The following is a 12884-nucleotide window of genomic DNA, read 5'->3' as shown; positions in this document are numbered from 1 at the left end:
CTTACTATAGCCACTCCAGCACTTTTGTTGTTGCTGTTTGTATGGTATATCTTTTTTCATCCTTTTACTCTCAATATATTTGTATCTTCGATTTCAAACTGTGTCTTATAAACATCATATAATTTAATCTTTTTTTATTCAGTCTGACAATCTCTGACTTTTGATTGGATTGTTTAATCAATTCACATTTAATGTTATTACTGGCATAGTTGAATTTATGTCTACCATTTTACCTTTTTTTGTGTGTGTATCATGGGATTTTTGTTCTTCTATTCTTCTCTATGCCTTCTTTCACATTAAGTAAAATTTTAATGTAGTATTTTAGTATCTTTATTTTTCCCTATATACTTTTAATTATTTCTTAGGGCTTACCATACACATTTTAACTCATTATAGTCAAATTCAATTTGATTCAATTTCATACTAACTTAATGCTAGTAACATATAGAAATGTTACTGCCGGCCGGGCGCGGTGGCTCAAGCCTGTAATCCCAGCACTTTGGGAGGCCGAGATGGGCGGATCACGAGGTCAGGAGATCGAGACCATCCTGGCTAACACGGTGAAACCCCGTCTCTACTAAAATATACAAAAAACTAGCCGGGCGCGGTGGCGGGCGCCTGTAGTCCCAGCTACTCCGGAGGCTGAGGCAGGAGAATGGCGTGAACCCGGGAGGCGGAGCTTGCAGTGAGCTGAGATCCGGCCACTGCACTCCAGCCTGGGCGGCAGAGCGAGACTCCGTCTCAAAAAAAAAAAAAAAAAAGAAAGAAATGTTACTGCCATATAGCTACATTCCCTTTCCCCTTTTTAATAGTATTATTGTTATACATACTACATCTATGAGTGTTACAAACCCCAATAATATATTCTTATAATTATTACCTTATATAATTGTATATCTTTTAAAGAAGCTGAGGTCAGAATGGGGAGCAATTATATATTTATAGTCTTTTTATGTTAACCTTTACTATCATTTCTGGTTCTCTTCATTTGTTCCTTGAGCTTGAGTTACCATTGAAGTCATTTCTTTAATCCAATACACATTTGTTCCCACTCATCATTTGTGTGCCACTACTGGGAAATATATTACATTTCTATATGTTATAGGCACAACAGTATATTATATGCATATTGTTTCATATAATTGCTTTTTAAATCAGCTAAAAGATGATGAAATATATATTTATATTGTCTTTTATAATTACCTTTACCAGTGCTCTTTGTTTTGTGTGGATTTGAATTACTATCTGGAGTAACTTGCTGTCAACCTGAAGGATTTCCTTTAGTATTTCATGTAAGTCAAATCTGCTAGCAACATATTTTTTCAGTTTTTGTTGGCAATGTTTTTATTTCACCTTCAGTTCTAAAAGATAGCTTTGCTGAGTTTTTGTTTGACAGCTTTTTCTTTAAGCACTTTGAACATGTTATCCCATTCTCTTCTGGCTTCCATTGTCGTTGCTGAGATATCTGCTATTAATCTTATTGGGACCCTTTTGTAAGTGATCAGTCATTTTTCTATCGATGCTTTCAAAATTTTCTTTTTGTCTTCAGCTTTCATTATTTTTACCAAAATGTGTCTGTTTGTGGATCTCTTTGTGTTTTTCCTACTTGGAGTTCATTGAGCTTCCTATATGTGTACATTGATGTTTCCCAATAAATTTGTAATATTTTCAGCAATTATTTATGAAAATGTTTTTTTCTGTTCCTTTCTCTTTCTCCTCTCCTTCTAGCATTCACCTTATGCATTAGTTGGTGTGCTTAATGGTGTCCCACATTTTTCTGAGGCTCTGTAAATTTGTAATTCTTTTTCCTCTCTGTTCTTCAAATTGCTTAATTTTTATTGATTTATAAAGTTCACTGATTCTTCTGCCAGTTCAGATCTATTATTGAGCACCTCTAGTGGATTTTTCACTTCAGTTATTGTACTTTTTAACTCTAGAATTTCTATTTTCTTACAGTCTATCCCTATATTGATGGGATCCTTTTATTCTTCTCTATTTGATGCATATCATTTCTATCTTTACTTCTTTAGTCATGGTTTCCTTTAGTTTTTTGGACACACTTGGAATGGCTAATTTCAAGCCTTTGGGTGCTGCCATAAGGAATTTTGTTGCCTGTGAACAGAAAAATGCAAATTAATACAACTCTGAGATGCTTCTTTATAAGAAGTTTCATTATTATATTGTCAAAAATTAAAAATCCAGTTATTACCAGAGATTTCTGAGGACAGGGGAGAATGATAATCCTAATATGGCAATGATGGGAGTGTAAACTGATACAGCCATTCTAGCAAGGAATCTGATAGTTCTTGGTCAAATAGAGAATGGATGTACCTTGTTATCCAGTAGTCTGCACTGGATACATACCAGGAATCTGATCCTACAGAGCCATTAAAGAACATGCACAGGCCGGGCGTGGTGGCTCATGCCTGCAATCCCAGCACTTTGGGAGTCTGAGGCGGGTGGATCACGAGGTCAAGAGATCGAGACCATTCTGGCCAACATGGTAAAACCCCGTCTCTACTAAAAATACAAAAATTAACTGGGCATGGTGGTGCGTGCCTGTAGTCCCAGCTACTCGAGAGGCTGAGACAGGAGAATCACTTGAATCTGAGAGGCAGAGGTTGCAGTGAGCCGAGATCACGCCACTGCACTCCAGCCTGGCGGTCAGAGCGAGACTCCATCTCAAAAGAAAAAAAAAAAAAAAAGAACATGGACAAAGATATTCACCATAGTGTTTGTAGCAATGGAGAGTTGAAGACAATCCACATGTTCATCCCTAGTGGTAATGGAGAAGTAAAGTAGCTAGATGTATATTGTAGAATATCAAACATCAGTTAGAAGCAAATTATACATACTGCAACATAGATGATTCCTCAAAAATATCATGTTGAGAAAAAAGTAAAAGTACAGCGTGAGATCTGAAGCACAATGTCATTTATAGAAATATTAAACACATCTATATATAATCAATGACATACATAAAAACCATTTGTTGGTGCCTACTTATCATAGGGAGGAACAGAAGTAGAAATTGAGGAAGAAAGGAGTGAAATAAAATTTGTCTTACATGAATTTATGATGAATCTCTGCAAGTCTGCTTCTGAGATGCAAAACGAAAACAAAGATACAGAAATCCAGGAAATACAAGATAATGTCATCAGACGAGATTTAGAATTGGAAGAAAAAGGTTGGAATGTTTGAAAAGAGAGAATAAATAGTATGAAATACTTATCTTGGTTATTTAGAAAGTGAATGTATGGAAAAATATGGTAGAGTTACCAAGCAGGGTTAAATGCCCACTGAAGGTTTGTGATCATGCATTCACAGTGAAACCAGTAAGCCCACTAGTGTGATTCCCCATCATTACATGACTCCTCAGGCAGAGGAGGAAGCAAGAGCATTGCTTTTGTTTTTAAGACAAGAGAGATTTGAGTGTGTAAAAGCTAATAGGAATGTGCTCATAGAGACAGGCAGGTCGAAGATATTGGAGAAAGAAAGGGTAACAGATGGAGAAGAATAACAATAACCTGTGCCTGCCCACCCAGCATAGCATCTCTTTCTCTGAGATAGTAGGGTCTACAGCCATAACACCCTGAATGTACCTGATCTTGTCTGATCTCAGAAGCTAAGCAGGGTCGGGCCTGGTTAGTACTTGGATGGGACATACTAGGGTAGGATAGAGTGGATGCAGATAAATTTATAAGTGGCAGAGGGGCAGAATTTGCAAAAAAAAAAAATCCATTTCAGCCTTTGTCTTAGCTTGTGAACAGACCTAAATATGTACATCTCATTAAATTTCCCAACGATCACTCCTCATTCAGGTGTTCCAGAAACAATGCCTCTGATGACAGACATCTGTAACCTACATAACCAGTGCAGTACGATGCATTTCAATTTAAAATCATCCATCCAACTCTCATTTGCTACTGGTGATAATTAGTACAGTCTCTCCAGAGAGAAAATTACTTATCCAGATCCTTAAAAATCATTCATACAATTTTTCCCAGTATTCCACTTCTAGAAATGTATGCTAAGGAAATAATCAGAGAGATACACAAAGACTTGTACAAAGATATTTAGTCTAGTGTTATTCCTATAATAAATAACAAAAATTGGAAGCCACTTAAATGTTCCTACAGCAGAGGAAGGGTTAAATTAAATTCAAAGATATCCATTGAAGAAAATATTTTATTGCCATTAAAATAATGTTTAAAAATAATATTGGCTCGGCCGAGCGTGGTGGCTCATGCCTGTAAACCCAGCACTTTGGGAGGCCAAGGCAGGCAGATCACGAGGTCAGGCGATCGAGACCATCCTGGCTAACACAGTGAAGCCCTGTCTCTACTAAAAATACAAGAAATAAAAATAAAAATAAAGAAAATTAGCCGGGCATGGTGTCAGGTGCCTGTAGTCCCAGCTGCTCGGAAGGCTGAGGCAGGAGAATGGCGTGAACCCAGGAGGCGGAGTTTGCAGTGAGCTGAGATTGCACCACTGTACTCCAGCCTGGGGGACAGAGCAAGACTCTGTCTCAAAAATAAAATAAAATAAAATAATAATATTGGCTCAGGAAAATATGCATAATATTCAAACAGTTTAGCCGCAGCCTAATTTCTGTGCACCCAGGCTAATTAATGTTCTTGGGAACTAATTAGAGCTGACATGTACAGCCAGCCTTTTGCTTACTCTGCAGGATCTTGTTCTGTATGATTTCTCTAGGGGGAGCCTGCTCACTTTGAGTATTTGATGTATCCATTGCACTCAGCACCCATCACTGGTCTAGCTACCTGCATCCGCAAACCCCTCATAGCCACCTGTTCTCTGGATCGATCCATCCGCATTTGGAATTATGAAACAAAGTAAGGAATGAAAGACTTGCCTACTTTAATATGCAAGACTCCAGTTTTTAATTTGTTTATGTGTATTATTTTAATTACAGTGTTTCAAACTTTAATTACTTAGAAGCTTTCAGTTGGAAAAGATTTTTTAAAAATCAAGTCAGTCAGCCTACCTGTTTCTCACTCTTGCATGGGCTAGAAAACTACTTTGTGGTTTACTTAATGCTTACCACATGCCAGACACTGGGGACATGAAGATATGAAGGTGACACCCCAGTCTCTCACCTTCTTACATAAACTCCTGTGTCCCTCCAGCTCTCCTATCCCCTTGTTTCCCACAGGAACTGCTCTCTGCTTCAGGGAGCTCTCCAGACCCTTTCTTCCTCCTCTTTCTCCCAGGACATCACTATCCCAACCCAGATTTTACCTTCTGGCACAGCTTCCCTGGGAAGCTCCGACCCTAGTTGGACTCCCACCCCCCACTGTTTTCTTTGTTCTTGTGTACAACTTCTGGGGCTTCTAGGGAAAAAATACTTGGACAATACTCATGAATTTTGGAATCTAAACAGCTATGTCTTCAGCATTGCTAGACCACACTTTGACCAATCTCCTTATCTACCATGCTCCATGCTGGACATTATACCCTCATAACCAAAATCTAGAAAAGAGAGGAACCAACAATTGCAAATAGTAGTATATCTCAAATACTATCATAACAACATATATCAGATACAGTGGATGACTGGAGGGATTTAGTGAGCTAGGCTTACAATTCAGTGATTGATCTTTTTCACAGCACTCTGGAACTATTCAAGGAATACCAAGAAGAGGCATATTCCATCAGCCTTCATCCATCTGGACACTTCATTGTAGTAGGGTTTGCTGACAAACTACGCCTCATGAATCTACTCATTGATGATATACGTTCTTTCAAAGAATACTCTGTTAGAGGATGCAGAGAGGTAAAAAACTGCTGAAGACAAAAGTCCAGTTTCTTAGAAAGCCACGGCTGAAATATCAGGAACTAACATGGTCTGGGGAGGTGGGACCAAAATCTGTCTTGGAGAACTATAGTGGCTTAAAAAAAGTGGGGAGGGGGAAATCCAGTTCTTTTCCCAGCAACCTTATTGAGTATATGCTTCCATCCCCATTTTCTTATGTCCACCAGACTATTTCATTGAACCTAAAACCTTGTGAGATCCCCGCTATGATAAGTCCTGTCTGTAATGGTGGAGTATTAGCAAATATTTTAAAAGAAAAGTAATCTCAGAATCAGAGTCACAGCTAGGAAGGTGAGGTTGGAGACAGGAGCCACGGAAAAATAAGCATCGAAGGTGAGAGGCAGGAAAGAGCTCATCAGCTTTCCCCAAGGTGACTTGTACAAACAAGGCAATGATTTCAGGAATTACTTCCCCCGCTCTAAAACGTGATTCTACAGGCAGAATGACTGCTTGTGGTCCCAACGGCTTCATGATTTGTGGGCCTGGCAGTGTCAGCATCTGGCCACTATGAGTCACAGGAATAGTGAAAGTGTCTGAAAATGTCAGCGACTCCTCAATCTCGTCTGCACCTTACCCCCACTCCCACCCTCACATGTAGTTTCAGTCCGAACTCTTGGGAAAATCACCTCTTGACTGTAACCTCTAATTAGACTGCTCGCTTCCTGCTTGCTTGCTCTCTTGCTGTCTTTCCCTGTAGTGTTCCTTTAGCAACGGAGGTCACCTGTTTGCTGCAGTCAATGGAAATGTGATTCACGTTTACACCACCACGAACCTAGAGAACATCTCAAGCCTGAAAGGACACACAGGGAAGGTGAGTGAGTGAACAGTCTCCAGGGAAACAAGGGGCACAGAGCCAAGCATGCCGCCAGCCAGTGGGATGCAGGTGAACAAAAGAGAGGTGGTTCCTTTCCTCATGGGTTCACTGTCTACTTGGGGAAAGACACAATAAAACAAATGCACAGACAAATGTAATTACTAATTGCAGTTCCACTGAAAGAAAAACATGGTGTTGTTATGAGAGAAATAATGAAGGGGGCGGCATAATTTAGGTGGCTGTATTTGCAAAGGCTTGGTCCTATAAAAGTGAGTAGGAATTAATCAGACAGAACTGGTGGGGATAATCATTGCGGATAGGGATCCAAAGGCCAGAGATGGGAGATTCATGGGGTGTCAGAGGACATGAAAGTCTGTGGACCTGGAATGTGGTGCCAGGATAAACCATGGGGTAAAGATGGGCTGAGATTGGAGAGGTCACAAGGGCCCAAATGCATGGAAACTTGTAGGCTTTGTAAGGATTTATCCTTCTTATTCCTTGAAATCATTGAAGACTTTCAGGGCAGAGAATGATATGACTAGATTTGCATTTTGAAGGATTACTTTGGCTGCAGAGTGAAGACTGTTGAAGGGGGCGAGGGTAGAAATGGTAAGGAGGCTACTGTGGATATCTACACCATAGATAATAGTGGTGGTGGTACAGTTAGGGAGAAGTGGATGGATTCAGATGATTTTAGAAAGTAAAGTCATGGGCTCATGCCTATAGTCTAAGCACTTTGGGAAACTGATGCAGGAGGATCGCTTGCACTCAGGAGTTCGAGACCAACCTGGGCAGCATAGGGAGACCCTGTGTCTACAAAAAGTAAAAAATATTTGCCAGGTGTGATGGCACACACCTGTGGTCCCAGTTACTTGGGAGGCTGAGGCGGGAGGATCACTTGGGCCCAGGAAGTCAAGGCTGCAGTGAGCCATGATCACACCACTGCACTCCAGCCTGGCTGACAGAGTAAGACCCTGTCTGAAAAAAAAAAAAAAAGAAAGAAGGGAAGGAAGGAAGGAAGGAAGGAAGGAAGGAAGGAAGGAAGGAAGGAAGGAAGGAAGGAGAAAAAGAAAAAAGAAAGTAAAATCACTAGGTACTAGAGTAGTAGATTAGATGTGAGACATGATTAAGAGGAAGAGGCATGGAGAGGGTAAGAAGAAGTCAGCAGATGAATTTGGAGAGAAGAGGCCATTGGAAAAGAGAGGCATTCTAGGCAGAAGGACTGTTGGAGATGATGAAATGGAGGTATGAAATGGAGGTGCTCGTTGGTTCATATGGCTGGAACACTGGACACATTTGAGCGATGATAAAGAGGTAGTAGGAAAGGTTGGCTGCATCGTAGAAGGTAGTGTATGCCATGCCAAGGAATTGGACTTTAGTCTTTCAGTGACAAGAAACAAGGGAAAGGATTTAAGCAAGAAAGTAATGGGATCAGAAAGGTAACTCTCTAAACAGTGTTGAGGAAGGATTAGAGTGGAAGGAAATTGGAGTGATGGAGAGCAGCTAGGATGTGAAGGTGAAAGTTGGGTTAGGAACTAAACCATGACTTTAGTAGCGGAGGCAAAGAGAAGAAAGAGATGAAGTTCCATTTCGGCCATGTTATATTTCATGTGCCCAGAAGTGTGATGTATGTGTGTGGAGGTCAGGAAAGAAGTCAGGGCTGAATATGAAGATTCGGGGAATTAGAAAGTAGAGGAAGTCAGAGGCATAGATTAGATCACCAAGGGCCTATGTGGAATCTGAGAAGAATATTGGACAGGATAGGGGAGACCAACGTTTAAGAGACTGGTGAAAGAAGAGGAGCCAATGAAAGACTGAAAATAAAGATACGAAGAGAACTCGGAATCAATAATTGTCTCAAAGAAGCCAAGGAACCAAACAATTTCTGAAAGGTTGAAGTGGTCAGTGGTACTAGATGTCAGAGGGAGGTCATGTAAAGTCCAAAACTGACTATTGACTTTAGCAAATAACAGGTCATTGGAAGGAAAAGTAAAAATTTGTGGAAAGTGAAAGTGCTATGTAAACACAAGCATTTTTGTTTGTTTTTGAGACAGAGACTCACTCTGTCACCTAGGCTGGAATGCAGTGGCGCAATCTCGACTTACTGCAACCTCCACCTCCTGAGTTCAAGCGAGTCTCCTGCCTTAGCCTCCTAAGTAACACAAGCTCTTTTTTTGAGACAGAGTTTCACTCTTGTTGCCCAGGCTGGAATGCAATGGCGCAATCTCAGTTCACTGCAACCTCCGCCTCCCGGGTTCAAGCGATTCTCCTGCCTCAGCCTCCTGAGTAGCTGAGATTACAGGCATGCACCACCACGCCCGGCTAATTTTGTATTTTTGGTAGAGACAGGGTTTCTCCATGTTGAACTACCAACCTCAGGTGGTCTGCCCACCTCGGCATGAAGGACTTTCTTTACTATTTCCTGGAAGGCAGATCTTCTAGTAAAAAAAAAAAAAAAAAAAATGTTTTTATTTATCTGAGAATATCTTTATGTTCATGTTTATCTTCATGTTTATCTTTATGTTCATGTTTATCTCACTTCCGTGAGTGACACTTGAGGTGTATGTGCGCACGTGCGTACGTGTGTGTATGTGCAGGTGTATAAGCCCCTGATCTTTTTGGCTTGCCCTTCATGGCTTGGATCTTTCATTCTATGAGCAAACTGGGTCAGGAATCATTGGGGCGCAGTTATTCTCAGTATGCTGAGCTTGGAGTGGAGCTTCTTCCAACAAGTGAGAATGGGCTGGGGGGAAGAGAGTCTGAACCCTCTCGGCCACACCTGCTTGGAATAGAGTTTCTGCAACATGGGGCTGGGGTAAGAATAAGAAATCCCAGCAGTTTCCCTTTCTAGACTTAAATCATAGCCCAAGTACTGAAAGAAAAAAAACCTTACATCCAGCAAAACTGTATTTTTATATTTTAAACATGAAGATAAACTCCTACTGCTTCTGGCCTCCTTTGTTTCTGAGATAAGTTAGATATTATGTGATTAATCATTTTTCTCTTATGGCTTTCTATATACATATATATACATATATTAGATGGAGTCTTGCTCTGTCATCAGGCTGGAGTGTGCAGTGGCACCATCTCAGCTCACTGCAACCTCCGCCTCCCAGGTTCAAACGATTTTCCTGCCTCAGCCTCCCGAGTAGCTGAGACTACAGTTGTGCACCACCATGCCCAGCTAATTTTTGTATTTTTAGTAGAGACGGGGTTTCACCATATTGGCCAGGATGGTCTCGATCTCTTGACCTCATGATCCACCTGCCTTGGCCTCCCAAAGTGCTGGAATTACAGGTGTGAGCCACTGCACCCGACCAGCTTTCAAGATTTTCTTATCTTTGGCTTTCAACATTTTGTTTTTGATGTGTCTGGATCTAGATTTCTTTCCATTTGTCCTACTTGGAGTTTATTGTACTTCTTGGATGTGTAGGTTAATGTTTTTCAACAAATTTGAGATTTTTCAGCATTATTTATTTGAATATTTGTTGTTTTTCTCTCTTCTCCTAGTGCTCTCATTACAGTACACATATGTGGGTGCATTTAGTGGCTGCCCACATTTCTCTGAAACTCTGCTAATGTTAATTTTTCTTAATTAGTATTTCTCTCTGTTCTTCCAATTGCACAATCTCTATTGAGCTATTTCAATTTTGCCAGCTTAAATCTACTGTTGAGCCCTTCTAGTGAATTTTTTGTTTTGGTTATTGTACTTTTTAACTCCAGAATTTCCATTTGATTTTTAAAATAATTTCTGTCTTCTTATTATATTCTCTATTTGATGAGGCTTGTCATCCTACCTTCCTTTAATTATTTAAGCATAGTTTCCTTTAGTTAATTGAACTTATTTGTATTAGCTGCTTTGAAGTCTTTGGCTGCAAAATCTACCATCTGGGCCCCTTCAAAGGCAATTTCTATTGCCTGAATGCTTGCTTGCTTGCTTTTTCTTATTGGTCACACTCTTTTTGTTTGTTTGTTTATGTTTCAATTTTTTGTTGGCTGAAGATTTTAGACAATATATTGTAGCAGTTCTGGATATGTGTCCCCCCAGGAGGTTGTTGTTGGTTGGCTGATTATCTGTTTCATGACTTGGCTGAGCTAATTCTGTAAAGTCTGTTTCCCCTGTAGTGTGCAGTGTCTCATATCACTACTCAGATATTTTTCATCTTTTCTTTTAGCCTGGCTACCTAGGGTTGCCCATGAGTTGCCTGAGCTGCTAATTAGTTATGTATTGTGCATAAACCCCCTTAGCCAGTTAGGTGTTTACCTTTTACTACCAGATTTATGTGTGGCTTGGAAAATGCTATCACAGTTCAGAGAGTCAATGGCTTTTGCATCATGTTCAGCCAGAGACTGGTAGTTTGGATGTCCTCTCTCTGATTGTACATAAGAGGGTACAGCCTTGGGCATGCACAGAGTCTTCCAGGCTGTGAGGGATGAATATGATTTTTTTTTTTTTTTTTTTGAGATGGAGTCTCGCTCTGTCACCCAGACTGGAGTGCAGTGGCTCTACAAAATACAAAAAATTAGCTGGGCGTGGTGGCGGGCGCTTGATTTCATTTTTAAGCCTGGCTTCCTAGGAGATGCCCCTGGGTTGGGAGAGCTTAATGTTCAGCGTTTGGTGGACTGTTGTGTTTGGTAGGCCCATTGTGCCAGTGAGACTCTGCCCTATGTTAATGGGTCTTTGTGTAGCTTAGGAGATGCTTTCAAGTTTTCCCCATATCCCACTCTGACTGCACCTGAATCAGTACAGCCTAGCACATACATAAGACCTTCCAGCCCCTAGAGTTGTCTGTTATCCCTGAAGGGCTCTTCTTCCCTGTCCCTTTCCCTTGTTCTATCAAAATTCCACTCCTCTGTATCATTTTGCTTACATCCTGGAGTTATCAGCCTCCTTTGAATCACTTTCCACCAAGATCTCCATTGTTTTAGACAATGCCCACAGGCATGGACGTTTCCATGTTCTATTCCAAATAAAGTCAGTCCCCTCAAGCAGAGCTGAGAGCTCCCTGTCTTAGCACCTGACTTTCCCATGGTCAGAACCTTTGCTCCACTGCACCAGAGCTGGGGCGGGGACCTGCTTTTCCAGGAGTAACATCTCACTTCCGTGAGTGACACTTGAGGTGTCTGTGCGTGCGTGCGTGTGTGTATGTGCACATCTGTAAGCCCCTGGTCTTTTTGGCTTGCCCTTCATGGCTTGGATCTTTCACTCTACGAGCAAACTGGGCCAGGAATCATTGGGGCACAGTTATTCTCAGTATGCTGAGCTTGGAGTGGAGCTTCTTCCAACAAGTGAGAATGGGCTGGGGGAAAGAGAGTCTGAGCCCTCTCGGCCACACCTGCTTGGAATAGAGCTTCTGCAACATGGGGCTGGGGTAAGAATAAGAAATCCCAGCACTTTCCCTTTCTAGACTGAAACCATAGCCCAAGACCGGGAGCTATGGGGAGAGGGAGTCGCTTGTCTTGGCCACACCTGCCCAGTGTGCACAGCAGTGAAGTTTCTTGAGCGAGTCATGGCTCAAATGCTGCAGACCCTGTTCTTACTGGGATTGAGCACATTTTCTTGAATAAATGTTTTTCCATTTGCTGTATTCCCTGAGGACAATTTCCAGAGACATTTTATTTATTTTATTTTAGACAGGGTCTCACTCTGTCACTGAGGCCGGAGTACAGTGGTACACTCATAGCTTACTGCAGCCTCAACCTCCCCAGTCCAAGCCATCTTCCTGCCTCAGGCACATGCCACCATGCCCAGCTTACTATTTTTATGAAGACAGGGTTTCACTATGTTACCCAGGCTATTCTCAAACTGCTGGGCTGAAGTGATCCTCCCACCTCAGCCTCCCAAAGAGTTGGGCCTAGAGATGTGATCCACTGCACCCAGCCTTCTAGAGACTTTAAATGATTATTTTTATCATATTTACCAGTTAACCTACATTGTCAGAGAGAAGGTCAAGTTGAGGTCCTTACCCTGCCATTCCAGAAGTCCAATCTCTCTGTCCTATTTTTGCAAGTTTCTGTGAATATATAATTATGTCAAAATGTTTTGAAAAAACAGCAATAATTGGTTGGTTCTAGCCTTAAGAAACCTGTATGATTCAGTCTTTACGTTCATAACGTGAAAAAGAAATGGGAGTGTCTTTTTTTGCAAGTGTCATAGAAGTAATTTGCAAGTGTCATAGAAAACAGAATGTGTACGTTCACAAGAAGCTACGTTTTGTGCTGACAGAAGGGCCT

General features: G+C 41.2%; 1 protein-coding gene and 1 long non-coding RNA gene across 3 annotated transcripts in view; one reads left to right on the top strand and one right to left on the bottom strand.

Moving 5' to 3' along the window:
* Window positions 1–12884, bottom strand: part of LOC141408220 (uncharacterized) — an 86193-nt gene that overhangs the window by 11339 nt on the left and 61970 nt on the right. Inside the window, exon 4 of the long non-coding RNA XR_012421447.1 lies at window positions 1204–2112. This is a non-coding gene — a long non-coding RNA (uncharacterized lncRNA). The remainder of the gene's footprint in view (window positions 1–1203; window positions 2113–12884) is intronic.
* Window positions 1–12884, top strand: part of CFAP57 (cilia and flagella associated protein 57) — a 76124-nt gene that overhangs the window by 15938 nt on the left and 47302 nt on the right. For both annotated transcript variants that reach the window (XM_015437254.4, XM_074010001.1), the window contains exons 6-8: window positions 4717–4856; window positions 5632–5797; window positions 6534–6647. In XM_015437254.4, coding sequence (XP_015292740.1) covers window positions 4717–4856; window positions 5632–5797; window positions 6534–6647 — 420 coding nt within the window. The remainder of the gene's footprint in view (window positions 1–4716; window positions 4857–5631; window positions 5798–6533; window positions 6648–12884) is intronic.

Source organism: Macaca fascicularis, chromosome 1 (genome assembly GCF_037993035.2).
Source record: "Macaca fascicularis isolate 582-1 chromosome 1, T2T-MFA8v1.1".
Taxonomy (NCBI): domain Eukaryota; kingdom Metazoa; phylum Chordata; class Mammalia; order Primates; family Cercopithecidae; genus Macaca; species Macaca fascicularis.
This window is presented reverse-complemented; position numbering and strand designations above follow the sequence as displayed.